General features: G+C 48.1%; 1 protein-coding gene across 4 annotated transcripts in view; it reads left to right on the top strand.

Annotated features, from left to right (window-relative positions):
- Window positions 1–25,007, top strand: part of EMID1 (EMI domain containing 1) — a 44,759-nt gene that overhangs the window by 16,351 nt on the left and 3,401 nt on the right. For 2 of the 4 annotated variants that reach the window (XM_057747125.1, XM_057747128.1), the window contains exons 5-15: window positions 93–154; window positions 1,723–1,843; window positions 2,084–2,134; window positions 2,217–2,306; window positions 3,142–3,288; window positions 4,521–4,610; window positions 4,741–4,793; window positions 5,287–5,349; window positions 5,452–5,496; window positions 18,361–18,405; window positions 23,453–23,537. In XM_057747125.1, coding sequence (XP_057603108.1) covers window positions 93–154; window positions 1,723–1,843; window positions 2,084–2,134; window positions 2,217–2,306; window positions 3,142–3,288; window positions 4,521–4,610; window positions 4,741–4,793; window positions 5,287–5,349; window positions 5,452–5,496; window positions 18,361–18,405; window positions 23,453–23,537 — 852 coding nt within the window. Of the gene's footprint in view, window positions 1–92; window positions 155–1,722; window positions 1,844–2,083; window positions 2,135–2,216; window positions 2,307–3,141; window positions 3,289–4,520; window positions 4,611–4,740; window positions 4,794–5,286; window positions 5,350–5,451; window positions 5,497–18,360; window positions 18,406–23,452; window positions 23,538–24,402; window positions 24,494–25,007 lie in introns of all 4 variants that reach the window. The other 2 variants (XM_057747129.1, XM_057747127.1) reach the window with 2 other exon arrangements.

The following is a 25,007-nucleotide window of genomic DNA, read 5'->3' as shown; positions in this document are numbered from 1 at the left end:
GTATCTGCCCCCTCCCTCCATCCCCCCGCCAGGGGCTGAGCGGCTCCAAGAGGCACCTAGGAGCCCCGGCCCAGCCTGCTTCCTCCCTGCAGGTTGTCTCAACTGCAGCAAAGTGTCGGAGCTGACGGAGCGGCTGAAGGTGCTGGAGGCCAAGGTGGGTGAGCAGCTTCCAGGCCAGGCAGGCACCACCCTCCCATCCAGCTTCCTCAGCTTACCCTCCAGTGCCCACCCCGGGAAGCCCGCTCACAGTCAAACAGCCTGGCCTGCTCTCCCTGCGGGAGGCCCTTGAAGCTCCCCTATCCCCATCCCCCCCGGAGTTCGTGGCTGCGTCCCCTCATTGCCCTGTCACCTTCATCCTTTATTCCCACCCCCCCATAATGCTATCTTCCCAGGTCCAAAAAGCAAAAGCATCTATTGCGTGTCTCAAATTATCTCAAGATAAAAAGGTTTTAACCATTAAATAGTAAGACATTCTAAATTTAAAAACATGAAAAACTCAGAACCATGAAAAACCTACCAGAAAACCATTGGCCTCTGTCGCCTGTGCCCCCAGAGAGAGTGACTGCCAACGTTTAGGCATCTTTTCTTGCAGATTTTCTAAACACACGCGGAGGCATTTACACTAACCTGCATCTCCAGTCCGTCCTCTGGGAATTTATCTTAAGGAGATTAGATGCAAAAATGTTCATCCAAGGGACTTCCTGGGTGGCTCAGTGGTTAAGAATCCGTCTGCCAGTGCAGGGGACACGGGTTCAGTCGCTGGTCTGGGAAGATCCCACATGCCTCGGAGAAACTGAGCCCGTGCAGAAAAAAAAAAAAAAGGTCATCCAAGTGTTAACTATTAAGAGGGAAATTGGAAAACCAAACAACAGAAGGGGTGGTTGTGTGATGAGCAAGCGTGGCTCAGTGGAGTACTAGACAGCCAGTAACAACGCCACCCTTTTCTAACACGAGAGGATGCCCCTGATGTATCTATCAAGTGGAAAAACCAAGCTTCTACACAACATGGGTTAGAACCCCCGTAATGAGGTATGCGTGCCCCAGGAGCTCCACCCTGCTCCCCAAGCTCCCTCCCAGAGGAAGCTGGCATGAGGGGCAGCTCAGCTCAGATCTGGGGGGTGGGTCTCAGTTCCGGGTCAGCCTCTCTTTGGGCAGGCCCACACGTCTCCCCCCCAACCCAGTCAGCGGGCATTTCTGGCCTCTCTTAATCCTCAGTCAGTGGCTCAGGGACACTGCCGACCTTTCGGACTCTCCCCTGCACTGGCTCCGAGAGTGATTTTGTACACACCTTGGAGACTGTTTCATGTCAGACCCTCCCAAATTTCCCTTCGGATTTAGTAAAAATCCTTCTAGCCTGTGTGCTTTAACAGACCAAGAGAAATTTCATATCATGTATGCGTATAAATGTACATATTCCCATGCAGGTAAGCACAGGAAAGAAAGGCATGGCCCAGCAAACACGGGGACATTCACAGACTCAGTGTGGGTGGCCGTGATGGTGTGTGATGACTTTTCTACAGCGAATGTGATGAATTGTGCAGCTTGAAAACCACAGTCACTTCTGATGACGTTCGGGGCCCCTGTGAGCCCGGGCCTCCACCGCAGGCTGGGTTCTGCTGGTCCCATGGCCTCCTGCCCCCCGCCCCACGGGGGCCCTGAGCTGGCCTGTCCCTGGTGAGACCCTGGTACCCACTCCATCAGCATCATCCTCTTTCTCCACAGGTGGCGGTGCTGACAGTCACCGAGCGGGCAGTGCCCCCGACCCCGGCCGCCCCTGAGGACCCCGCCCCGCTCTGGGGCTACCCAGCTGCCCAAGGCAGCCCTGGGGATGGAGGCCTCCAAGGTGAGTGGGTCAGTGGGAGACATGCTCCCGTGTGGGAATGAGTTGGGTCCAGCCCCCTCCCTGCTGCTGACTCCCAGCTTGACCCCCTTGTGGGCCTTCGTCTTCCCAGCTCCCCAGTGGGCCTGAGGGGATGGTCTGCAGGGGCCCCTGAGCACTGGAGTCCTGGGAGGCCCAGCAGCCGGTGGAGCAGGGGCAGGAACTCTGGATGAGCCACTGACCCCGCCTACCCCTCTACCCCAGGGCTACCAGGAACCAGAGAGAACGTGAGGGCCCCTCTGCTCCCCCGAGATGGTAGGTGCTGGTGGGGAGGCGGGGCCGGGGGCCGGCCAAGCTCAAGGCCGAGGCTGCGGAGCTGATGAACTTTCTCCCCCAGATCGAGTTGGTGCCCGGGGGCTTCCTGGGCCCACTGGTCCCAAGGGAGACCCTGGCAGCCGGGGCCCGATGGGGATGAGAGGCCCACCAGGTGAGCGCCCACCGCACTGCCCACTCCAGCTCCCCTGGCCAGTCCCCTGCGGGGGGCCCAGGTTGGGGCCTTCCTTCCCTGACCCAGACGTACAGAGATGGCCCGGGCCCCTTCTGCTCGCTCGTCTCTTGACTTACAATCCCTCCAAGGTGCCCCCGCACTCCTGGGCTCCCTGAAAACCTCTTTTGCCTTCACTCAGCCCATACTCCCTGGCCTCCTATTCACAGCAGGCTCGAAGCTGGGCCCTGGCGTGGGTCAGACCAGACGCTGCCTTCCTGGAGCTCCCAGACCAGGGAGGCTGGGGAGGGTGGTCCTAGGCAGGGGAGAAACAGCAGTGCCCACCCCAGGGTTCTTATGACCAGGGTTCTTATGGGGGACGTTGCAGCTATGGGAGCCCCAAGGAAGAAAGCCCAGACCCAGCCTGGATGGGGTGGCAGATGGGGAGGGCTTCCCAGTGGGAGCGACACCTTCGGTGAGGCCTCAGGATGACCTGCAGTGCAGGCAGTGCCAAAGGAGGACTGATAGATGGAGCAGCTCATGCAAAAGCCTGGAAGGGAGAGGAGAAAACATTATGGAAATCAGCGTCTGCTAAGCACCTAGTGTGTACCAAGTGTCACTGTCCTGAAGCTCCAGGGAAGGGCTGGGTTCATCCCGCACCCCCCCCCCCACACCCCCATAGACGGTCAGGGATTCAGAGCCGGGAGCCGCCCTGACCTGTGGCTTCTGGAGCCGTCTCGTACCCACTGCCCCTGGCTGCCTCGTCCCACCCTCCTTGCAGCCACCCTAGGCCTCCTTGCTTCCTGCACACCCACCAAACCTCCTGGTTCCATTGCAGGTCTGCAGGGCCCCCCTGGGAGCCCTGGCCAGCCTGGAGCTGTGGGCACCCCTGGAGAGAGGGGACCTCCAGGCCCCCCAGGGCCTCCTGGCCCCCCTGGCCCCCCAGCCCCGGTTGGACCACCCTATGCCCGGATCTCCCAGCATGGTGAGTCCCTTGAGGTTACAGCAGATCCAGCTGGTGGTGGGGTGAGGCTGGTGTGACCACCTACCAAGCACCTTCTGTATACCAGACTTGCCCTTGGGCCACATGTCACCTCATCCTCTGATGGGCGCTATTGTCCTCTGTTCACTGATGAACAAAACTAGGGGCCAGAGGAGGGAGGTCACACAGCCAGGGCACAGGGGGCTGGCTTCAGAGCCACGAGGCCTCCAGGGCCTGTGCTGGGAACCACCGGCATCAGGCCCTCCCACCAAGCCTGGAGCTGGCCAGGATCCAGCCCTCAGGGCGCCGAGAAGCTCAAGGCCTGGCAGCAGGATGTGAGCCCTGAAACTCCCAAGGCCACAGCCCTGCCCCTGTGCTCAGAGAGGCCCGGCCCTCTCCATCCAGCTGGGCCCTGACGTACATCCTTCACCTTCTCTGAAGCCTGAGCTGCACGCGTGCTGCCAGAGGTCAGCACCTGGAGTGCCAGGTTCAGCCCCATCTGCGTCATACCTTTGGTGTGTGACCAGGCACCATGCATTCATTCTCCCAGTCATTCTCTCTCTCTGAGGGACTTCCTTGGGGGTCCAGTGGTTAAGACTCTGCGCTTCCAATGCAGGGGGTACAGATTCAATCCCTGGTTGGGGAACAAGATCCCATATATCACGAGGTGCAGCCAAAAAAAAATAACCAACAAAACATCTTCCCTCTCTGAGCCATCTGTATGACACCAATGCACAGAAGCTTGGCACAAAGTAGGTGTCAAAAATGGTAGCTTTTATTATTGTTCCCATTAGGCATGTGACAGTACAGGTTCAGCAGGGTAGAGTCTTGCAGGATGTCACCGGCTAGACTCTGGCAGTGTCTCCCTGCCTCTGCGTGGCCAACAGTCTCCCCACCCCCCACCCTTGGAGCAGGTGCCCAGTGGCCCCAGCCACGCTGCAAGCTATCCCACAGGGCAGTCAGAGCTGGCTTGGCAGAAGTGGCAGGTTAAAACTGTCCCAGGACTTCCCTGGCAGTCCAGTGGTTAAGACTTTGCCTTCCAATGCAGGGGGTGCGAGTTCAATCTCTGGTCAGAGAGCCAAGATCCCACATGCCTGGAGGCCAAAAAACCAAAACAAAACAGAAGCAATATTGTAACAAATTCAATAAAGACTTAAAAAAAAAAAAAAAACCTGACTGCCTCGCTGGACCCCACCCAGCCCAGCCCTGCTCACTCATCATCTTTCCTCCCCCAGGGGACCCATTTCTGTCTAATACCTTCACCGAGACCAGCAGCCACTGGCCCCAGGGACCAGCTGGGCCCCCAGGTCCCTCAGGGCCCATGGGTAAGTTGAGTGCAGGTCTGAGGTAAGGGGCAGTGTTGAGGGATGGCAGGGCTGGCTGTTAGGAGGGAGCAGATAGTGACTTCCTGGCATTATACTGTTTCGGACCTGAGGACATTGCGTCTTTTTCCAGGTCCTCCTGGACCTCCTGGTCCCATGGGCATCCCTGGGAGTCCTGGACATATGGTGAGTGTTTCTCCAAGTACCCCCACTCTTCTGTCCATCCATCCACCCTCCGACACCCAACCCACCCATCCACCCACCCACTCAACCTCCCATCCATCCATCATCCATTCATCCATCCTTGCATTCACTCATTCAAGCATTTATGGAGCACTTAATGTACAAACTACTTTCTGTAAATCTTCTTATTCAATCCATGTAACAAGAAGCAAGTATTGTTATCACCTAAGGCAAGAAAGGTAGAGATTCTTGTCCTAGGGCTGTGGCCAGCACACGGCAGCTTCCAAATCAGTGCCAGGATGGTCTGACTCCAGGGCTATAGCTCTGAACACTGAGCTGTATGAACTTCCTGCTGTGTGCTGGGCGTTGGGTGTGTGGTGAAGGGCCCAGAGGCCCAGGCCAAGCTGGGGCGCCCTTCCCTACCCCTCTGCCCCCTAAGTCCCTGCCCACTGTACCCTGCCCCAGCAAAAGGCTGAGGTCCTGTCTTGTTGCTCAGGGACCCCCAGGCCCCACTGGACCCAAAGGAATCTCCGGCCACCCAGGAGAGAAAGGCGAGAGAGTGAGTATTGAGGTGGCCCCGGGTGGAGGATTCTAGGGAGTCCTGGGCGCCCTGGGTCAGACCCTCTGACAGCTCACTCCCTTCTTCTCCTCCCTCCTACAGGGACTGCGTGGGGAGCCCGGCCCCCAGGGCTCCACGGGGCAGCGGGTAAGTGATGCTGCCCACTCTGCAGCGCCTCCTCCAGGGTCCCCCAGGCCCAGACCCCTGTTATGGCTCCATCCCCTGTGGCCAGACCCCCTGACCCTCACTGTCTGGTCCAGAGCAAACTCCATCTCCTTTCTCGCCCCTGTCTCAGGGTCCCATCAGCCTCTTAGGATCAGGCCACCTCCATCTCCCTCACTCTGGCTCTGTGTCTCTGTATCTCTTTCTCTTTCTCTGTCTTTAGTCTGTGTCTCCATCTCTCTGACTCTGTATTTCTCTTTTTCTCCATCTCTCCAACTGTGATTGTAGATTTGTCTATGTCTCCCTCTAGTTTGGTCAATTTTTGCTTCATGGTTTTTGAAGCTTCGTTATTAGGTGCATACTCATTCAAGATTTTAATGTCTTCTTGGTCCTTTTATCTTTATGAAATGAATGTCTTTCTCCCTGGTAATGCTTCTTGTCTTGAATTCTATTTTGTTTGATATTAAAATAGCCACACCAGCTTTCTTATGCTAGGTGTTTGGGTGGTATATCTTTTCCAGTCCTTTTACTCTCAACCTGTTTGTCTTTCTATTTACAGTTCATCTTGCAAAAAAGACACATAGTTGGGACTTCCAAGGTGGTCCAGTGGTTAGGAATCCACACTTCCTCTGCAGGGGGCACAGGTTCAGTCCCTGATCAGGGAACTAAGATCCCACATGCTGCATGGTGCGGCCAAAACAAAACAAACAAACAAACAAAAAGACACATACTTGACTCTTGCTTTTTTTTTTAAACAGTCTGACTATTGAGTTCATTTACTTTTTTTTTTTTTTTTTTTGCTGTGCCCCATAGCTTGGAGGATCTTAGCTCCCCAACCAGAGATTGAACCTGTGCCCTCTGCAGTGAAAGCTCAGAGTCCTAACCACTAGACTACCAAGGAATTCCCCATTTACATTTAATGATATATATTATTATTTATATGATTCTGTTTAAGTCAACTATCTGGCTATTTGTGTTCTATTTACTGCAATCTCTCCTTTATTTCTTTTTTCCCCCTTCTTTTCCTGCCTTTTTTTTTTTTTTAATTATTGATCTATTTGGCTGGGTTGGGTCTTTGTTGCTGCACGCAGGGGTTTTCTCTAGTTGTGGCGAGCGGGGGCTACTCTTCTTGCGGTGCACAGGCTTCTCATTGCAGTGGCTTTTCTTGTTGCTAGCACAGGCTCCAGCCGCTCGGGCTTCAGTAGTTGCGGCACACAGGCTCTAGAGCTCAGGCTCAGAAGTTGTGGCGTGTGGGCTTAGTTGCTCTGCGGCACGTGGGATCTTCCCAGACCAGGGCTTGAACCCGTGTCCCCTGCATTGGCATGTGGATTCTTAACCACTGTACCACCAGGGAAGTCCCATGCCTTCTTTTTTTTTATTTTAGATTTTTATTTTTTTTATTTTTTTTTTTTTTTTTGGGCACACGGGCTTAGTGGCATGTGGGATCTTCCTGGAGCAGGGATCGAACCCATGTCCTCTGCATTGGCAGGCGGATTCTTAACCACTGTACCACCAGGGAAGTCCCATGCCTTCTTTTTTTTTATTTTAGATTTTTAAAAAGTTTGTATTGGTGTATAGTTGATTTACAATGTTGTATTAGTTTCAGGTGTACAGCAAAGTGAATCAGTTATACATATACATATATCTGCTCTTTTTTAGATTCTTTTCCCATATAGGTCATTACTGAGTACTGAGTACAGTTCCCTGTCCTATACAGTAGGTCCTTATTAGTTATCTATTTTATATACAGTAGTGTGTATATGTCAACCCCAGTCTTACAATTTATCCCTTTTCCCCCCTTTCCTCCTTGGTAACCATAGGTTTGTTTTCTACATCTGTGACTCTATTTCTGCTTTATAAATAAGTTCATTTGTACCTTTTTTTTTTGATTCCCTGCCTTGTTTTATAATAAGTTTTTATTTTTTATTTTTATTTTTTTAAATTTATTTTTGGCTGCGTTGGATCTTTGTTGCTGCATGCGGGCTTTCTCTAGTTGAGGTGAGTGGGGGCTATTCTTTGTTATGGTGCGCAGGCTTCTCAGTGTGGTGGCTTCTCTTGTTGCTGAGCATGGGCTCTAGGCTTCAGTAGCGCAGCACGTGGGCTTCAGTAGTTGTGGCACGAGGGTTCTAGAGCACAGGCTCAGTAGTTGTGGTGCATGGGCTTAGTTGCTCCACAACATGTGGGATCTTCCTGGAGCAGGGATTGAACCCATGTCCCCTGCATTGGCAGGTGGATTCTTAACCACTGAGCCACCAGGAAAGTCCCCCTGCCTTCTTCTGGATTGAGAATTGCTTACAATTCTGTGTTATCTCTACTAATGACTTTTTCGCTATACCTCTATGTGTTATCTTTTTCATGGTTGCTCTAAGAATGACAATATGCATCCTTTTACTTTAATTATTATTATACCTCTTCATCTATAAGTAAGACCGTTACAACTGTATAATTCACCCCCTTCTTTCCTTGTGCTATTGCCGTCATATATTTGACTTCTGTATTTGTTATAAATCCTCAACACAGTGTTGTTATTGCTTTAAACAATTGACTTAAAGATGTTTAAAAAACAAAGAAAAATAGTCTTTTACATCTAATGATGTATTTGTCATTTTTAATATTCTTTGTGCCTTCTTGTAGATCCAGCTTTTCATACAGTATCATCTCTTCAGCCTAAAGAACATCCTTTAGTCTTTCTTGTAATGTTGGTCTGCTGGCAACAAATCCTCACCGCTCTTGTTTGTCTAGATCTGTCTTTAACCTTAACTTCTGAAAGATATTTTCACTGGATATAAAATGATAGGTTGGCAGTTTTCTCCCCCTTTATTACTTTAAAGATGTTGTTCCGTGGTCTTCTGGCTTACATAGACAATTACAATTTCTCATGAGACACTGACTGTCATCTTTATTGTCTTTCCCCTATATATAATATGTCTTCTTTTCTTTGGCATTTAAGATTTTCTCTTTACCCTTGGTTTTCACCAGATTGATCATGATGTAGTTGGGTGTGATTTTCTTTGTGTTTACTCTGCTTTGCGTTGGCTGAGATTCCTGGATCTGTAAGGTTGCTGGGTTTTGTTTTTGATTGGTTGTTTTGCTTAAGGAATAAAATTCTTTTTTACAGTATTTTTTGAGCTCACAGCAGAATTGTCTAGAAAGTACAGAGAATTCCCACATACTCCCTGTCCCCACATGTGGGTAGCCTCCCGGCCGTCGACATCTCACAGCATAGTGGTGCATTTGGTACAGTTGATGAACCCACATTGTCATGTCACCCAAAGTCATAGTTTACATTAGGATTCTTTCTTGGTGTTGTACATGCTATGGGTGTTAACACACATATAGTGGCATGTATACACCATCATAGAATCATATAGAATATTTCACTGCCCTAAAAATCCTGTGTCCTGTGTATTCATCCCTCCCTCCCCTCTAACCCCTGACAACCACTAATCTTTTTTTCTTTTCTTTTTTTAATTTATTTATCTATTTATTTGCTGCGTTGGGTCTTCGTTGCTGCATGCAGGCTTTCTCTAGTTGCAGAGAGCAGGGGCTACTCTTCGTTACGGTGCTCTGGCTTCTCCTTGAGGTGGCTTCTCTTGTTGTGGAGCACAGGCACTAGGCGCGTGGGCTTCAGTAATTGTGGCATGTGGGCTCATCATTAGTTGTGGCTTGCGGGCTCTAGAGCACAGGCTCAGTAGTTGTGGTGCATGGGCTTAGTTGCTCCGTGCCATGTGGGATCTTCCCGGACCAGGGATCAAACCTGTGTCCCCTGCATTGGCAGGTGGATTCTTAACCACTGCGCCACCAGGGAAATCCCAAGAGTATGTTTAATTTGGGGGGGTTTTGGTTTTTTATTTTGGGGGTTTTTTTAAGTATGTTTCGTTTTATAAGAAACTTTTTTGTAAGTTTCTGTAAGAAACACACCATGTCTGTATGTGCAGGCAGGCATGTGTGGTGAGAACACTTGAAATTGACTCAGTAAATTTCAGTTATACCATACAGAATTAACTGTGGTCACAGTACTATGTATTAGATCCTTCGATTAGAACTTAATCATCTTATAAGTGAAAGTTTATACCCTTTTACCAACCTTTCTCCACTTCCTCCCTCCCCCCTACCCAGTACCTGGCAACCACTGTTCTACTCTGTTTCTCTGAGTTCAACTTTTTTTTTGGGATTTCACATATAAGTGATACCATGCAGTATTTGTCTTATTTCACTTTGCATAATGCCCTCCAGATTCATCCATGTGTTCACAAATGGCAGGATTTCCTTTTTTTTAGACAATAATATTCCATTGTGTGTATGTGTGTGTGTGTGTGTGTGTGTGTATACATACCCCACTTGTCACTTTTTCTTTATCCGTTTATCCATCAGTGGACACAGGTCATTTCCATATCTTGGCTATCGTGAATAATGCTGCAATAAACTTACCTCTTCAAGACAGTGATTTCCTTTCCTTTGGACAGATTCCCCAGAAGTGGGATTGCTAGATCATATATATGGTAGTTCTATTTTTAATTTCTTGAGGAACTTCCATACTGTTTTCCGTAATGGCTTTCCCACCAGTTTACATTCCTACCAGCAGTGTACAAAGGTTCCCCCTTTTCCACATTCTCACCAGCGTATGTTATCTCTTGTCTTTTTGATAACAGACACCCTAAGATGTGTGAAGTGATAGCTCAAGTTGTGGTTTTGATTTGCATTTTCCTGATGACTAGTGATGTTGAGCATCTTTTCACATACCTATTGGCCATTTTTATGTCTTCTTTGCAAAAATGTCTATTCAGATCCTTTTCCCATTTTTTAAAAATTTATTTATTTATTTATTTATTGGCTGTGTTGGGTCTTCCTTGCTGCGTGCAGGCTTTCTCTAGTTGCAGCGAGCGGGCACTACTCTTTGTTGCGGTGCACGGGCTGCTCATTGCAGTGGCTTCTCTTGTTGCAGAGCACAGGCTTCAGTAGTTGTGGCATGTGGGCTCAATAGTTGTGGCTCTCTGGCTCTAGAGCACAGGCTCAGTAGTTATGGCGCATGGGCTCAGTAGCTCCACAGCATGTGGGATCTTCCCTGACCAGGGCTTGAACCCATGGTTAAGATCTCCCTGCATTGGCAGGCAGATTCTTAACCATTGTGCCACCAGGGAAGCCCTCCCATTTTTTTTTTTTAAATTGGCTTATTTGGGGGTTTTGCTATTGAGTTGTATAAGTTCCTTATATATTTTGGATATTAACTCCTTATTGGATATGCAGTTTGCAAATATTTTCTCCAATTTCATAGGTTGTCTTTTCTTTTTTGTTGATGGTTTCCTTTGCTGTGCAAAAACGTTTTAAATTGGGTTGTTTTCTTATTGTTGAATTTTAAGAGTTCTTTGTATATTTTGGATAATAGTCCTTTATCAGGTGTATCCTTTGCAAATATTTTCTCCAAGTCTGTAACTTGTCTTCTAATTCTCTTCACATTGCCTTTTGCAGAGCGGAAGTTTTAAATTTTTTAAAAATAAATAAATTTATTTATTTATTTATTTATTGGCTGCATTGGGTCTTCATTGCGGTGCGTGGGCTTCTCATTGTGGTGGCTTTTCTTGTTTTGGAGCACGGGCTCTAGGCGTGAGCTTATTTTCTCCGCAGCATGTGGGATCTTCCCAGACCAGGGACTGAACCCGTGCCCCCTACATTGGCAGGTGGATTCTTAACCACTGCGCCACCAGGGAAGTCCCAGAAGTTTTTAATTTTAGTGAAATCCAGCTTATCAATGATTTCTTTCATGGGTTGTGCTTTCGGTGTTTTATCTAAAAAGTCGTCATCAAACCTAAGCTCATCTAGGTTTTCTCCTATGCTATCTTCTAGGAGTTTTATAGTTTTGCATTTTACATTTAGGTCTGTGATACATTTTTTTTAAGAACTTTTATTGAGATACAGTTAACAGACAATAAACAGCATATATTTAGAGTATACGATTTGGTGTCCCAATCTCCCAATTCATTCCCCCCCAACCCTCCCTGCTTTCCCCACTTGGTGTCCATGTGTTTGTTCTCTACACCTGTGTCTCTATTTCTGCCTTGCATTTCCTCTTTCATAGTTGTTAGCATTTGCCTTATGTGTTGAGGGGCTCCTATATTGGGTGCATATATATTTATAATTGTTATCTCCTCTTCTTGGATTGATCCCTTGATCTTTATGTAATGTCCTTTCTTGTCTCTTGTAACATTTTTTATTTTAAAGTCTATTTTATCTGATATGAGTATTGCTACTCCAGCTTTCTTTTGATTTTCATTTGCATGGAATATCTTTTTCCATCCCCTCCCTTTCAGTCTGTATGTGTCCCTAGGTCTGAAGTGGGTCTCTTGTAGACAGCATATATATGGGTCTTGTTTTTGTATCCATTCTGTAGCCAGTCTGTGTCTTCTGGTTGGTGCATTTAGTCCATTTACATTCAAGGTAATTCTCAATATGTATGTTCCTATTACCATTTTCTTAATTGTTTTGTTTATGTTTTTGTAGGTCCTTTTCTTCTCTTATGTTTAGCGCTTAGAGAAGTTCCTTTAGCATTTGTTGTAGGGCTGGTTTGGTGGTGCTGAATTCTCTTAGCTGTTGCTTGTCTGTAAAGCTTTTGATTTCTCCATTGAATCTGAATGAGATCCTTGCTGGGTAGGGTATTCTTGGTTGTAGGTTCTTCCCTTTCATCACTTGAAATATATCATGCCACTCCCTTCTGGCTTGCAGAGTTTCTGCTGAGAAATCAGCTGTTAACCTTATGGGGGTTCCCTTGTATGTTATTTGTTGTTTTTCCCTCGTTGCTTTTAATAACATTTCTCTGTCTTTAATTTTTGTCAACTTGACTAATATATGTCTTGGCATGTTTCTCCTTGGGTTTATCCTGCCTGGGACTCTCTGCACTTCCTGGACTTGGGTAGCTATTTCCTTTCCCATGTTAGGGAAGTTTTCAACTATAATCTCTTCCAGTATTTTCTCAGGTCCTTTCTCTCTCTCTTCTTCTTCTGGGACCCCTATAATGCGAATGTTGGTGCGTTTAACATTGTCCCAGAGGTCTCTTAGGCTGTCTTCAGTTCTTTTCATTCTTTTTTCTTTATTCTTTTCTGCATCAGTGATGATCACCATTCTGTCTTCCAGGTCACCTATTCGCCCTTCTGCCTCCGTTAATCTGCTATTGGTTCCTTCTAGTGTATTTTTCATTTCAGTTATTGTGTTGCATATCTCTGTTTGTTTGCTCTTTAATTCTTCTAGGTCTCTGGTAAACTTTTCGATCTTTGCATCCAGTCTTTTTTCAAAGTCCTGGATCATCTTCACTATCATTATTCTGAATTCTTTTTCTGGAAGGGTGCCTATCTCCTCTTCATTTAGTTGTTTTTCTGGGGCTTTATCCTGTCCCTTCATCTGGTACAGAGTCCTCTGCTTTTTCATTTCCTCTATCTTTCTGTGGCTGTGGTTTTCAGTTCCACAAGACGAAATACTGCTGATACTGCTGTCTGCCCTCTTGTCCTGTGATACATTTTGAGTTAATTTTTGTGAAGGGTATGATGTCTAGATTCGTGTTTTTGCATGTAGATGTCCAGTCATCCCAGCATCATTTATGGAAAAGACTGTCTTTGCTCCATTGTATTGCCTTTGCTCCTTTGTCAAAGACCAGTCAACTATATTTATGTGGGTCTATTTCTGGGCTCTCTATTCTGTTCCTTTACCCTATTTGACTGTTCTCTAGCCAGCACCACCCTTTCTTGACTACTGTGGTTTTATAGTAAGGTTCCCTCTAAGCACTGCTTTCACTGTCTCCCACAAATTTTGCTAAGTTGCATTTTTATTATCTTGTAGTTCAAAGTATTTTAAAATTTCTCTTGAGGTTTATTGTTTGGCCCAAGTCTGTTGTTTAATCTCCAAGTGTTGGGGGAGTTTCCAGTTATCTTTTTGTTATGGATTTCTATTTTAATTCCATTGCGGTCTAAGAGCATATATGGTATGATTTTTGTTCTTTTTGATTTGTTGAGATATATTTTATGGGCCAGAGTGTGGTGTATCTTGGTGAATGTTCCATGTGAGCTTGAGAAGAATGTGTAACCTGCTATTGCTGGATGAAGTGATCTACAGATGTCAGTTTTATCTGGTTGATTAATGGCATTGTTGATTTCAACCATGTCCTTACTGATCTTCTGCCTGCTGGATCTGTCTATTTCTTTTTCTTTTTCTTTTTTTGGCTGTATTGAGTCTTTGTTGCTAGGTGCGGGCTTTCTTTAGTTGAGGCAAGCAGGGGCTGCTCTTCGCTGCAGCGTGCAGGCTTATTGCGGTGGCTTCTCTTGTTGCAGAGCACGGGCTCTAGACACTTGGGCTTCAGTAGTTGCAGTGCACAGGCTCAGTAGTTGTGGCACATGGGCTTAGTTGCTCTGCAGCATGTGGGATCTTCCCAGACCAGGGCTCAAACCCATGTCCCCTGCATTGGCAGATGGATTCTTAACCACTGCGCCACCAGGGAAGCCCTGGATCTGTCCATTTGTGACAGAGGATATTAAAGTTTCCTGTTCTAATAGTGGATTGATCCATTTCTCCTTGCAGTTCTATCAGTTTTGGCCTCACATATTTTGATGCTCTGTTGTAAGGTGCATACACATTAAGGATTGTTATGCCTTCATGGAGTGCTGACCCCTCCATCTGTGATAACTTTCCTTACTCTGAAGTCTGCTCTGTCTGAAATTAATATAGCTACTCCCACTTTCTTTTTATTAGTGCTAGCTTGGTATTCAATATATCTTTTTCCACCCCTTGGCTTTAACTGTGTCTTTTATTTAAAGTGGGTTTCTTGCAGACAACATATAGTTGGGTCTTGTTTTTTAATCCAGTCTGACCATCCCTGTCTTTTAATTGGCGTATTTAGACCACTGACATTTAAAGTGATTATTGATGTAATTGGATCAATATCTATCATATTTGTTACTGTTTTCTATTTGTTGCCCTTGTTCTTTGTTTCTATTTTTGTCTTCCATACTTTTTCTGCCTTTTGTGGTTTTAAGTGATCATTTTCTCTCCTTTCTTAACATATCAATTATACTTCCTCTTTTACTTTTTCTAGTAGTTTCCCCAGAGTTTGCAATATATATTTACAACTAATCCAAGTCTGTTTTCAAATAACACTATACTGCTTCATGGTTAGTGCAAGTACCTTATAATAACAAAATATTCCCAATTGCTCCCCCTGTATTCCTGTATCATTGCTCATTCATTTTACTCATATATATGCATATATAAATATATATGTGTTTATATGTGTATATGTACATATACATATGTACGTATGTAATCAATACATTGTATTATTATTTTCAACAAACTGTTATCTATTAAATCGATTAAAAATAAGAAAACATAAGAGTTTATATTTTACCTTCACTTATTCTCTGATGCTCTTCCTTTATTTAGATCCAAGTTTCTGACTTATTTAATTTCCTTCTCTGTAAAGAATTTCTTTTAACATTTCAGGCAAGGCAGATCTACTGGCAAAAAATTCCCTCAATTTTTATTTGTTTTAGAAAGTCTTTTTTTCCCCTTCATTTCTGGAGGATAATTTCACAGGGTACAGAATTCTAGGTTATTGTCTCAACATTTAAAATGTTTCATTCCACTGTCTTCTTGCTTGAACAGTTTCTGAGGAGAAGCTGGGTGTAATTCTTTGCACATCTAGGTAGGGTATTTTTTCCTCTGGCTTTTTTCAAGGTTCTTCTTCATCTTTGATTTTCTGAAGTTTGAATATGCTATGCGTGGGTGTGGTTTTGGGGTTTGGCGGGGGAATTTATCCTTGTTGGTGTTCTCTGAGTTTCCTGGGTCTGTGATTTGGTGTCTGACATTAATTTTGGGAAATTCTCTATCATTGTGCTTCAGATACTACTTCTGCCCCTTTTGTTCTTTCTTCTGGTCTTCCTGTTACATTCGTGTTGTGCCAATCATCTCACAGTTCTTGGATATTCTATTCTGCCTTTTTCAGTTTTCTTCTCTGTATTTTTCAGTTTTGGAAGTTTCTATTGTCATATTCTCACACTCAGAGATTCAAAAAAAAAAGGGAATTCCTTGGCTGTCCAGTGGCTAGGGCTCAGTGCTTTCACTGCTGTCACACAGTGCAGCACATCCAAAAAAAAAAAAATGACAGCCACAGAGATTCTTTCCTTAGTCACGTCTAGTCTACTAATGAACCCTTCAAAGGCATTCTTCATTCTTACAATATTTTTTATCTCTAGCATTTCTTTTTCCTTTAAATATACATGCAATATTTTTAACATGAAAAATCTAAATAATAATATTAAACCTTAGGCCCATGTGTCCAACACCAAGCTTAAGAAATAGAACCTGATCGGTCCTGTGAAGCCCCCCAGGTGCTCCTCCCCTGTCACTTCTTCTTTCCCTTAAAGATACATTTAAGAGAACATGAAATCTTGGCCAGCAAACTGAAGAACTTGTGACTACAGATAGTGTTTTCATGATTTTTTTCCTGTTCTAGATAGAACTTCAGGGAGGGGGTGATCTGGGAGATAAACGGCTGAAATTCTGTTGGATTTGTGTTTCTGGGCCGTGGCTTTTGATACCAGCAAGAAGGGCATTTGCTGGGATCGAAGAATTTCTTAAGAGGCCTGGGAAGAATGTGATTGCCCTGAGATAACTGACCTTATAAAGAGGTCCTTCAGCTTATTTCTAGCATTTCTCTTTGACTCTTAGAATTTCCATCTCTCTGCTTATGTTAGCCATCTGTTCTTAAATGTTGTCTGTTTTTTCCATGAAAGCCCTTAGCATATTACTCATAGGGTTTGTTTGTTTGTTTTAAAACCTGTCTGATGATTCCAACATCTGTGGCCTGACTCTGGTTCTAATATTTGTTTAGTCTCTTAACACTGTGTTTTTTGCCTTTTACTATGCCTTGTAGTTTTTTTTGGAAGGGTAGATACGATGTAGTGGGTGAAAGGAACTGCAGTAAGTAGGCCTTTATAATGCAGTGGTGAGGTGTTAGGGGAAGGAAGTGTTCTGTGTTGTATGATTGGGTCTCAGGGATTTGGAGAGTCTGTGCCCCTGGACTGTGAACTTTACCGTGCTTCTCAATTTTGCTTTGATTTTTCCCCCGTAAGTGGATCAAGATGGCCAGAGGGGGCTGGAGTTAGGATATTTCCCTTCCTCCATGTCAAAGGCTAAAATTGGTTACAGTTGAGTATTTCCCTTCCCCGACGTCAATTAGGCACTGATAAGACCCCAGCGGGTTAGGCTCTGGTAAAGCAGTTTCTCCTGTGGGCAGGCCTTGTTAAAAAGAACAAAATGCTCTGGGGTATTTCAAGATGGTTCCTCTCCCCTCTCCCCCTGACAAAAGCACAAGGGGGTTTTTCTCCAGCGTTCACTGTGAGGACCAGCTAGAGCTCCTGGAGGTAAAACTCATGAAAGTGGGCTTCCCCCTGCTCCGACCCCCACCCCCCTACCCCTCCTGCCCCAGCCCAGAGACTGGGTTCTCCTGGAATTTTTAACCCGCACAGTTGTCCACACTGAGGCTCCAGCATCTCATCAATTACATTTAGGTTTCACTACCCCGGCACTGGTTCCCAGGGAGGCTTCTGCTCTAGGAAATTGTGATCCGCCTGTCTGTCTGTGCAGTTTGGGGGGCAGCGGTTTGCCCTGTGACCTCACGGTTTGAGCTTTTGATGGCTCAAAGGAGAGTTGTTGATTTTTCAGTTTGTTCAGGTTTTACTTGTTGTTAGGACAGAATGGCCACTTATAAGCTCCTTATACGCCGGACCAGAAACCAGAAAGCTGTTTTGTTTTGATTTTCAATCACATTTGGGAAAAAACTGGTTGATATATCTTCACATTTTTTTTCTGTTTCTGCGCTCTCTTCTCTCCTCTGGGACTCCAGTTACACTTAATTGAGGCCCCCATGAGTCACTGAGGCTCTGTTAATTTTTTTAAAAACCTTTCTTCTCTTCGTGCTCCAGTTAGAGTTGTTGCATTGACCTGTCGTCAAGTTCATTGATTCTTTCTTCCGTTATGGCCCAGCTTCAGCTAATCCCAGCTAATGAATTTTTTATTTCAGGTGTTATCATTTTCACTTCCAGGATTTCCATTTGATTCCTTTTTCATACTTTTCACATCCCTGCTGAAATTCCCCATCTTGTCACCCATTATATCAATTCCATTAGGTTCTTTAACATAGTTGTCACAGATATTTTACACCCCGTGTCTGCTAATTCCAACATCTGGGTTGGCTGTGGATCTGTTTCTACCGACCGATTTTTCTCTTGCATATAGGTCACATTTTTCTGTTTCTTCACACGTCTAATAATTTTGTATTGCATACTGGACAGTATAATAGCATGAGGACAGTCTTCCTCTGAAGAGTGTTAATTTTCGCTCTATGGAGCAGCTCAGGCTCAGCTTTGTGACTTTAGGATAGGCCGTTCATGGACCATCCAAGGATTACAGTGGAATATCTATACACATTTTGCTCCCCTACTGTGACTCCCTGCTTTCCAGTATTTTCCCTCAATTTCCTCCTTCTTTGGCAGTCTCAATCCCAACCTCTGACTCTTCAGGTCAATAAGACTAACGCTTCCTGCTTGAGCTGTTTGCCAGGCAGAGGGGGCTGGGATGAGCCCTCAGAAGAAAAGCTGTAAATATGTGGATGTTACCCAGTATGGTTCCCTTCTTTCTAAGGTCAGAGATCCTTCAGTTACTGGCTGCTCTTTATCACCTTCCATTGCCTTCAAACAGTTGTTTTTTTGCGTTATCTCATGTTAGTCCAAGCGAGCTACTCCCCGTCTCTCTGTCTCATCTTTGCTCAGCCTCTCTCACTGTTCCTACCTCTCTCTCTCCTTGCAGGGAGAACCTGGCCCCAAAGGAGACCCTGGTGAGAAGAGCCACTGGGTAAGCTTTAGCCCAGCACTGACCTCCCGCTGCCCGCTCCCCCCCACTACCCTGGACACTCAGGAGGTTATGAGGGGGTGGGGGCACTCCGTCCGAATCCCCTTTGCAACCTGGTCTCCCAAAGGGAAGATTTGCCAGTTCTCAGCCCCAACCCCCTCCCCCATCCTGTCTCTCCCCAGTGGGCAGGGCCAGCCTTATCAGCAGACCCTATATTCTCTGTCTCTGTCTTTGTCCCTGTCTCTGCCTTCCCTCTGCGGCCTTTCCAGGCCAGGGTGACCCTGCCAGTTCCTCCTGGGCTATTTGGGCCGACCCAGGCCAGACTGCATCCCTTGCCTCCATAGCCCATGCCCAACAAGGGCTTAGGCTTTGCTCCCCTGTCTGCAAAAGAAAGGGAAGCATGGAAACAATGTCCACACAGAAGAGAGGGACGGGAGGCCTTAGCAAAGCTGTGAAGCACAGGAAGGGAGGTGTAGAAACACTAAGGCACACAGGAGCCCTTTGGTAAAAGGGACAGGGCACCAGGCACCACCATACACACAGGAATCTGTGAATCATAGGAAGGGAAGCCTGGAAACCATCGTGTACACATTGTACATGGAAAATGAGGTCAGGGGACCTAGAGCCACTGTACCCAAAAGATGTATAATTAACATGAGGTCCTAGACACCATCACATGCATAGGAGACCCATGAGGAGTGGGAGGAGAGGCCTAGAAACTGCCATACGCACGAGAGAACCATGAAAACTGAGATGAGGGGATCTAGAAACCACTGTACACAAAGGAAGCCCTTGAAGACTGGAAAGGGAGACCTAGAAACTGTCACATACACAGGAGACATAGAACAAATGGGAAAAGGGACCTAGAAACCACAGGTGGGATCCTAGAAACCTTCATAATCATGAAAGAGAGTTGCAGTGAATGCATTTCAGGGCCTAGAAATCACCCACCCAGGAGACATGGGTGGAGGACCAAAAGCCCCACGATGCAGGGACCTGGAAACCATCACTGACATAGGAGACATTTGGAAAAATAGATGGGATGGGGACAGACAGAAGAGGCAACTGGGGAGTTCTTTTGGAGGCTAGTATTGTGCCTCCCTCCCCCACCCCCTCCTCCCTGGTGCAGTCTGGCTGGGATGCCCTGCTTCCTGGCAGGCACTAGTTAATGAAGACATGGGAAGCACCCAGCGCCTGCCCTGCCCTCTCTGCTCCTGACTGTGGGGTCAGTGATGGATACAGCCGTGGGAGCCCCCAACCCTGCACGAGCCCTCCCCCATGTCTTTCCATGACTTCTGGGGTCCTGCTACCTCTCTGGCAAGCCTCTCCCAGCCCCTCGCTGCCACGCCACTCCCTTGTGCACCCTCCACCCCCTAGTGGTTCCAGAGCCTCTTAAGCATACTGCCAGCTTGGGCATGAGCTGGGCTGGGGGGTCAGCTAGACCCATGTGATCCCAGCCCTCTGCCTCCCCTTGGCCCCTTCACTGGCTTCTCCCAGAGACCCTTGGTTTGGAAACATATTTTTCACCCAGCCCAGGGGAGGTGGGAGAGGTGGGGTGAAGGCTGAATTAGGCTGGGCAGCCCCATCTCTATATGGGGGTCCCAACAGGAGAACAGATGCCTGAACTCTCCCAGAACAGGCCTCAAACTCAGGACCACCTGTGGGAGGGCACCCCCCTCCCCCCCCAAGAGGTAGCAGGGCCCCTGCCCATCCACCTGCACTTCTGCCTCTGCTTGCTGCCTGCCTGGGAGGGGACCCGCTGGGCTGGGGGCTGCATGAGGCTTTGGGGCCTGGGGGACAAGCTCTGTTGGGGGCAGGTGGGGATGAGGTCCTTGTGGGGCTCCTATATACATTCTGCCTGCTAATCCCCAGTAAGTGAAGCTTTTGGAACCACTGACCTGGCTGTGGCTCAGCAGTGACACCCAGTGGTCATGAGGATGCACTTCATGCACTGCCTGGGAGTGACTGGGCTGAGCCGGCCCATCTAGACCAAAGGTCGTACCCCTTATTCGGACAAGAAAAAATGAGGCCCAACTCCACAGAGTGAATTGTTGGCAGAGCTGTAACTGAAGCCCAGGCTTTTCAGCTCCCAGGACTGGGGGAACCAGCTAACTTTCCCCAAGCACCTCTTTGGTGGGTACCAGGCTGGGCACTGTGGGCATAGATGTGATTTGGACACAGTCCCCACCCTCAGGGTGGTCACAGGGGGTGGGGGGAAACAGACCAGTAACCAGCAGTGATAGGACAGTGGGAGCTTAGCTGAGATGGGGGTGGCGGTATCATCTTCTTGGACAAGGAAACCCAGGCTGAGGCCTGGCAAAGGGTATTCAGACAGAGGAGAGGAAACATCATGTGCAAAGGCCCTGGGGCAAGAGTGAGCCTGGGGTGTTCGAGGAGCTTCAAATACTTGGAGTGATAGAGTGTGACAGGCAAGGAGTGAGACAGAGGTCAAAGAGGCTTTTAGGACTTAAGCGGCTATGCTGAGGAATTTGAAGTTAGTTGTAGGGGCAATGGGGAGTCATTGAAATATTTATAAGCAGGGGAGTGATGTGGTCAGATATTTGTTTGTGAAAGGTCCCTCTGATTGCCATGTGGAGAACAGATGGGAGAAGGAAGCAATGTGGGAACAGAAAGAGACTAGACAGGAGGCTGTCCTGGTCGTCCTGGCAAGAGGCTGTGGGGGCCGGAACTGGGAGGGGGACAGGATAGACCGATGTCAGTGGAGCTGAGAGACACTTGGGTGCTAGTCTGGCGGGGCGGGGTGGGGGGGAACAGAGAAAAGTTAAAGGAGACACTTACAATAGTGAAAGAGAGAAGAGAGCTAGAAGAAGCTGGCCCGCTGAATTTTCTCCGTGGAAAACAGGGAACATCCGTGTGACAGCTGAGTGGGGGTGTCCAGCAGGCCCCGAACACTCAGGCCAGGTGCGGAAGGCACGGGGGTGTCTTTAGTGCAAAAAGCAGGCCACCCGCACAGAATTCATTTTTTTTTGCATTTTTCCCCCAGATTTTTACATTGAAATATATAGAAAAGTTGGTACAATGACTATCCTTGTACCTTTCTTCTAGACTGACCAATTATTAGTATTTTGCCACGTTTGTTCTTTCCCTATTTATATATCTACAGATCTTTTTTTTTCTACTCCATTTGAAAGTAAATTGTAGACCTCCTCCACGTCTCCCCTAATACATCAGTGTGTGTCTTAAAAGAATATGGACATTCTCCCAAAGAGCCACAGTACCACTGTCACACATAAGAAAGCTGACAATAATTCAGTGAAATGATGCTACTTAATGTACAGCTTATATATAAATTTTACTGGTCATGCCCAAAATGCCTTTTGTAGCTGGTTTAAAAAAAAAAATCCAAGATCTGATCAAGAGTCATATGTTGCATTTGGTTGTCATGTCTCTAGGTTCTTTTAATTTAGAACAGGCCCCCTGCCCTTTTCTTCTTTCTCTTGACTTTGTCTTTTTGTGACTGTCCCACCATCTAGATTTGTCTGGTTGTCCCCTTGTGATGAGATGCAGGTTACATACCCTTGGGAGGTGCACTAACTGGGGACGTGTTGTCCTCTTATTGCATCTTATCAGGAGGCTCATGACGTCAGCTTGTCCCTCTGTCCATGCTGCAGTGGCTTCATGTAATTTTTGAAGGTCATACATTTTTAGATGGATGTAATACTTGAAGAGGGATTACTTTAGTGTGACCTGTTGACCCCCAGGCTCAATGGCTAGTCAGTGGCCCGATCCACGTGATGTGGACAGGACAGCCAGATCATAAGGGACAGTCCCAGCACAGCCACAGCAGGCTCACTCAGAACAGACATGTTGGGAGAACTCTTGTTTGTTAGGTGTTTTTGTGGGAACAGCTACCTTGAAGGTAGTAATTGTACCAAGATGTGTATTATACCTTATCCCTTTAATCTGTACTGAGCAAAGCACTCTGAGAGAGACTCCCAGATGTGTCAGGGCTGGAATAGTTCTATTGCTGTCCTGGTACTCTGTCAGAATTAAGAGGTAGATAGGAATTACTCTGGGCTAGGGAAGCGGAAGGAGTGAGGGCGTGTGGAGTTTTGGCAAGACCCTGGACCCTATGCTGGAGAGGGAAAGGACAGACAGACAGACATTGGGAAGAAGTGAAGGTGAGGGCCAGCTGGCGGTCCTGCCAGAGCCCTGGGCAGCACTGGCACCGCTTGAGACAGGAGACCCCAGAGCAGGGAGGCCTAGGGGAGGGGTCTGAGGGCTGCTGCCGCATCCCCGGGCCTGGGTGCCAGAGACTTAGCTGAGAAGAGAGGCCCTGGAAGAGGCTCAGCTGAGAAGCGGGGCCAAGGGCTGGGTTCTGGGATGTGCCACATGTGGACCTGGAGTAGTTAGGGCCCCGGGAGGGATGGGCCCAAAAAGGCTAGGAAGGGGGCACCTGGGCCTGAACTTCAGCTTTGCCAGCATTTTAAGCCTGGTTTCCCAACAGCGATGCCACACAAACATTTACTGATTTTACTCTCATTTACGTTTGGACATGAGTGGGAAGGATATTGGTAAGTAGCCTGATCCCACTAATGGAGCTAACTAGGGTGAGACAAATACAGTATTTAAGGAAACATTGAGTCCGTTTAAAGAATATTAAGTAAACAAGAGTACAAGTGGCCCAGGGATGTGGCAGGAATCATGTAGATGATGTGAAAACAACTGGTTTCAGGCAACAGAGATGGAGGAGGGGCTGGGGCTCTGTGGCAGGTTCCGTGGCAGGCTCTGGGACAGCAGCGCTGCCCCTGCAGACTGGCCCCCTCCGCCCCCAGTGCAGCAGGATGTGCAGGGGTGTGGGGAGCGAGCAGCCAGCTGGGTGGGATCCTACTGAGGGGGTTGCTTCCGCCTGCCTTGTCCCCCTCCCACCCTCTCCTGGTCTTGTCCCAGCTATCCGTGGGCCCCGGGCTGTGGCAGGTGGTGCGGGGCTGCAGGTGCATGTCCAGGGCGGGGCATGGGCCTCCAACAAGCTTTGCAGGGCCGCCTCCCCTGCCCCCTTCACGGCTGCATCTGTCTCTTTCCTCCACAGGGGGAGGGGTTGCACCAGCTACGCGAGGCTTTGAAGATTTTAGCTGAGAGGGTTTTAATCTTGGAAACAATGATTGGGCTCTATGGTGAGTAGAGACAGACAGACGGACAGACAGCCCAGCCCCCGCCTGCCAGCCTTCCCCAGGCCCTCCAGGGTGGAGCTGCCTGGACCCGGTCAAGAGGCTGGAGAAGGTACCTGCCCTTCTCCAGGTGGGGACCTGAAAGGTCAACACCACCCATCCCTCAATAACTGGTCCCTTGTCCACAGGTGAAGGGCTCTGTGGTCAGACCTGGGGCTCCAGACGTTGTGTGTAATGTGGTTTCCAGGCCTGCAGGGGAACAAGAGGTGACAGATTTCGAGTCTGAAAGGAATTATGGGCAATGGAGCCAAACTCCAGAGCTGCAGGGGATTGTGGGTAACAGAGCCAGACTGCAACAGTGCAGGGGATTGTGGGTAATAACGTCAGAGCCCAGGCCCCCAGGAGGATTATGGGTAATGGATCCAGACCCCAGTCAGGTCTCAGCTCTAGAGAAATTGTGGGGAACAGAGCCAGTCTGCCGGCCCACAGGACAACAGGTCATGGGGCTAGACTCCAGAAGTGCAGGGGACTGCAGGGGACAGAGCCAGGCTCGGGTCCCAGAGGACTCTGGGTAATGTACCATCCACCAGTTCTGACCCCAGAGGCTCTCACTGGGCCAGGCCGTCCTGGCCCCAGGGTCCCCCATTAGTGGCCTGAGAGACCCTCTCCCAGGCATTCATCCACCAGTTCTCCACCATCTGGTCATTTAAGGAGCCAAGTGAGCTCCGTCCCTTAGAAGGAAAGACCAAGGTCCCAACAGAGACTCACGTTCAGGCACCAGCCCCATCCCCCACCCTCAGCACCCAGCCCAGCCCAGCCCAGCCCCTGGAGGCCGGACTCGCACCGTCTGCTCTTCTCGATCTCCCATCAGGCTCTTAGCTTACAGAGCTTCCTGCAGCAGCAGGCTCAGCTGGAGCTCCTGGCCAGACGGGTCACCCTGCTGGAAGCCATCATCTGGCCAGGTAATGACAGGGCGGGCAGGCAGGGGCAGCCCCTGCCAGGAAGGGCCTGGGAAGGGCCTGGGGACACAGAAGGCACCTCCCGGTGCTGGATCCAGACTAGCAGATACCCACTCTTCCGCCCTTCCATCCAGCCAGCAGATGGTGTGTGGCACAGAGAAGGTTCTGGTAACTAGTTCTTGAGTGAATGAGCACCTGCTCTGTGCCAGGAACCTCGCTGGCACAGGCTCCACCAGATAAGACAGTCCTGCTCTCATGGAGCTTAGGGTGCTGGGGGGGAGCCCTGGAACTGGGCATTAAACCCAGGGTGAGGAATACCACAGTGGAGTGATGTGGCCATGAAAGCACAGAAGTGCTCCTGATGCAGGCTGGGGGGTGGCGGAGGGCATCTCGGGAGGACTTCCTGGAAGAGGAGGCATCTAAGTGGAGACCTGAAAGGCAAGGATCAGAGGCAAGTGAACAGGCAGAGGAACAGCCTGGACAAAGCCAAGAGGCCAGAGAGAATCTAGAGGGATTG

Source organism: Hippopotamus amphibius, chromosome 8 (assembly GCF_030028045.1).
Source record: "Hippopotamus amphibius kiboko isolate mHipAmp2 chromosome 8, mHipAmp2.hap2, whole genome shotgun sequence".
NCBI classification, from domain to species: domain Eukaryota; kingdom Metazoa; phylum Chordata; class Mammalia; order Artiodactyla; family Hippopotamidae; genus Hippopotamus; species Hippopotamus amphibius.
The sequence above is the reverse complement of the archived record's forward strand: the minus strand, read 5'-3'. Positions and strand labels throughout refer to the sequence as shown.